This window comes from Notothenia coriiceps, unplaced genomic scaffold (genome assembly GCF_000735185.1).
Source record: "Notothenia coriiceps isolate Sejong01 unplaced genomic scaffold, NC01 NC01_scaffold00000548, whole genome shotgun sequence".
NCBI classification, from domain to species: domain Eukaryota; kingdom Metazoa; phylum Chordata; class Actinopteri; order Perciformes; family Nototheniidae; genus Notothenia; species Notothenia coriiceps.
The window spans coordinates 1-3836 of NW_011333249.1; the positions used below are offsets into that span (position 1 = coordinate 1).

Below are 3836 nucleotides of genomic sequence, written 5' to 3' on the forward strand. Positions count from 1 at the left end.
TATATAGGTAGTATATTCCTCTCAAAGCCGCTGTGCTCGGGGAAGAATTGGCTCTGGGCTATTCCTCAGGCCTACACATAGCAGTCTCACTAAGTAGTATATTCCCCTTAAAGCCGCTGTGCTTAGGAGGAATGGCCACATGGCAGCTCGCCAGGCCCTCTACTTATCAAATTTACATCACCAGCGTCAGGCTCGGGCTACGCAGTTTTGGGGGATAGTATCTAATCTCCACGCAGTATTGGGGGTTAGTTTTTCGATCATCACTCATCGTGCTATGTATATCTATGGAGTGATGATGCCCGAGCCTAGTCGCCAAACTTAACTATATGCTGCTTCGAATAAACATGTTAAAGAAACACGTGAGTTGTCTGACTGAAATGGGGCGAAGCCTGCGAGCTAGTTCAGGCAGTCAACTCGAGCACTTATGCTGCATTCATACATAACGCCCCTTGCCACTCTACAACCAACCAAACAGAGTCTCCTTAATATGCCGCTCTATTTAACCTGCCAGATCTCTCTCTATGCATTGCTTGCTGCTGCTATTGCTGCAGCTACTTCCACGTCGCTACTGCTTGCTGCCCCACCACCACCCCAGCTTCCACCCCAGCTTCCACCTGTATGCTCGGGGGTTAGTTATTCGATCATCACTCATCGAGCTATGTTTATCGATGGAGTGATGATGCCCGAGCCTAGTCGCCAAACTTAACTATATGCTGCTTCTTATAAACATGTTAAAGAAACACGTGAGTTGTCTGACTGAAATGATAATAATTACACAGATAAGTGTAAACATATAAACATATTATTATCACTTCAGCTACCAGACTAAGAGCTCTTACATAACTATATTTTATTTCTGATTTTATTTCGATTTGTAATTACTTGATGAGGTTTCCCAAACCATTAATCATCAATCAGGCCTCTCTTTCTAACAACTGAGATTGCATTTATTTCACAAACCTTCCTGAAGAAAAGTTGTCCTTTTAGTTTAACTAAAATGTAAGAATTAAACTAAACCGTAAAGTAAAATGTGCAAGGAATACATAACTTAAACGTACCATTTCATTTATTTATTCATTTTACTTCTTATTATTCATTTTATTACCCGCAGTAGTTGTATCATTTCCGTTTATTTTCATTCTTTAAATTGTTTTACAAGTATCTCATTTACTCTTGTCCTTCTATCTGTAATTAGTTTTAATTTAATTTAATTCCCTGAATTGATCTGAGAGTGGATGCAGGTTATACTGCACTACCTTCACACAATGCACACCTCACTCTGCAGATACCTTCAGCCCAGAAGCTCTGATCTTTAAGGTGTTTTGAGACCTATTTGCTGTCCAGACTTTTGAAAAGTAGCTGGAGTGAATAGGATCTAAACATTCCCCAAATAGTCATTTAACTGTAGTGATACCATTTATTAAAACTAAAACTCACTGTATAAAATGAGCTGCTGGCAGCTCTAAGATTATCATCAGCCACATTTAACTTTACAAACACAAACTTAAGACAAAGAGAATTCACTTTTAAAAGGTTTGGGTGTTTTATTTGTAATTTGTTGTTGCTTTGAGCCCTCAACCTGAATTCCATCCAGTTCCATTACGTTTAAGTGAAGGCAGACTACACTAGGGCATATAACTTCAACACTTTGAAACTGACACCAAAAAAAATCTAGATTCTAGGAAAGTAATGCATTTTTGCTTTGATTTAAGAGTCACTCACTTGGCTCTGAGCAGGTCCTGGTCTTTGAGGACAGAGCCCTGCAGGTAGATGACCCTCTGAGACCACAGAGGGATCTGCAGCACTCTGCGCACCTGCAGGTCCATCTCACTGGGGCACAGGATCACCACGTAGTAGTCCTTTAAGAATACACAAGAACACGTGTATATTCCACTATGGAAGATGTTAATGTCACAACATTTAGTTGCAAATACACCAATGTCTCTTAGTTACCACATGTTTTTTCTTTTAAAAATCCTTAAACAAACAATTTTCAAGATGTCGCCAAAATACTCAGATCTTTTTATTTCTTTAAAAGTAGTGAAGCAGTGATCTAGTGGAGGTAAAGTATAAAGCTGCGGAAAACGCAGATACTAAAGTAAAGTAATGGCACCTTGAAGTGGAACTGAAGTGGGCTACAGTCCATCACTGCCTCGTCACACCAATATGTGTATACTTCAGTATATAAGTGTGTGATGTTTGGTACCTGCAGTCTGGGGTGTGCGTAGAACTCATTAAGAAAGTCCATCAGCAGGTCTATCTTCAGTGCGCTGACACACAGCACCACGTGTTTCTCCGTCTGCGCGCGGTGCCGGCTGTAGTTCCCTCCGGACTTCTGTCTCTCCATCCACAGATACATCAGCTCCTCAAACTGACACACAGCCAGATCACTGAGTAACGCTCACACACACAAATAAACATTCAGCAGATAGCCAAGAGTATTAATAGAGGAACAAACCCCCCAAAATGCTTTAGTTTTTGAGAAACATCATTTAATATGTCTTTGGAATGTATGGTTAAGATTATTTTATCTATATTCAGACTCAAACGCACTTCAATGTGCTTTACGTAAAGCATTTACACAAAAAATAAATGAAAAAGAAAACAAGACAATTCATAAAAAATGAAGATATATATAATAACAATGCTTTTATCAGACGACCTCTGGAAAAGCAGCAGTAAAAAAAATGTAGGCTCGACTTAAACTTAAAGGAAGGCCTCATGTGTTCAGGAAGCTTTATACAGATCTGTGGAGCACAGAAACAAAACGTTTAGGGGTCGTAGTTCCTCTTCCATATCTCCCTACCTGCAGAGGCAGCACCACCAGAGCCACGCAGATCATGATGACCACCAGCAGCTGGGAAGGCCAGATGCGGGGGGTGACGTCTCCGAAGCCCACCGTGGAGAAGGTGACGATGCAGAAGTAGAAGGAGTTGAAGAGTGACAGATTTTTCCCCGCCCGCTCCAGGTGCTGGATCCCACATGTGCTGAGTGGAAAAATGAGAACAAACACTCAATAACCGAAAACAATGCACCACCACAGGGACACTGAATCATGTAAAAGTAATGTTGGTATCCATATCCATCTGAATCTGAGAGGTTTAATTCACACTACAGAAACACAGACAGATTTTACAAACAGCTCAAATCCTCCTCACCCGGTGAACACCAGGCAGAGCAGCGTGCAGATCAGGATCAGAACCTGGTTGAACATGGCCGAGTTCGTCCGCTGGATGGCTCTGTGGACGTCATTCTGCCCACAAAACAACAGTGAACTTCAACATGGGGAGCTAAAAACTCACCTCTATTTGTGTTGAGGAAAGATATTGACTCGCTGGAGGGATCATTTCTTCCAGTAGTTAAATCCCTACTAGTGGTGGATATTATAATACATATAATATATCTAATATAAATTATTTGTATGACTCTATTAGGTGTTTAATATTGTTGTGTCGAGTAACATTTCACTTTTGCTGACAAAAATGTTCCTGCTACATAAATTACATACTTTTAAAACACTTTTTGTAGTATATTGGATAATTTCACATTGCATCTCAGTAAATCGACTTGTTTCATCTTTAAAGATGCAATATGTTAAACGTGTATCAATGGTCCCAATGCAAAAGCAAAAGCTTTAAAGGTCACCTATTATGCAAAATCCACTTGTTCATGTCTCCTCTACATCAACATGTGTCCCCTCTGTGTAAAGAGACTCTCTCTCTACACAGAGGGGACACATGTTGATGTAGAAGAGAGATGTGTCCCCTCTTCTTCATGTCTCTTCTACATCAACATGTGTCCCCTCTTCTCCATGTCTCTTCTACATCAACATGTGT

At 40.5% G+C, this 3836-nt stretch overlaps 1 protein-coding gene across 1 annotated transcript; it reads right to left on the reverse strand.

Annotated features, from left to right (window-relative positions):
• Nucleotides 1-1716: 1716 nt before the first annotated feature.
• On the reverse strand, nucleotides 1717-3247 carry LOC104955403 (potassium channel subfamily T member 1-like). Its single transcript, XM_010782732.1, has 4 exons — nucleotides 3159-3247; nucleotides 2807-2987; nucleotides 2207-2371; nucleotides 1717-1859 (listed from the first exon to the last, which is right to left on the reverse strand). The coding sequence occupies exons 1-4, from the start codon at nucleotides 3212-3214 to the stop codon at nucleotides 1719-1721; spliced, it is 543 nt and encodes a 180-aa protein (XP_010781034.1). The 5' UTR covers nucleotides 3215-3247; the 3' UTR covers nucleotides 1717-1718.
• Between the last annotated feature and the right edge of the window lie 589 nt (nucleotides 3248-3836).

Excerpts from the sequence above, each read along its gene's own strand:
- LOC104955403 (XM_010782732.1), bottom strand. The coding sequence starts at position 3,214 with ATGTTCAACCAGGTTCTGATCCTGATCTGCACGCTGCTCTGCCTGGTG. Across the intron at positions 2,372-2,806 it reads TGGTGGTGCTGCCTCTGCAG|TTTGAGGAGCTGATGTATCT; the intron begins GTAGGGAGATAT and ends GCTGTGTGTCAG. Across the intron at positions 1,860-2,206 it reads ACGCACACCCCAGACTGCAG|GACTACTACGTGGTGATCCT; the intron begins GTACCAAACATC and ends GTATTCTTAAAG.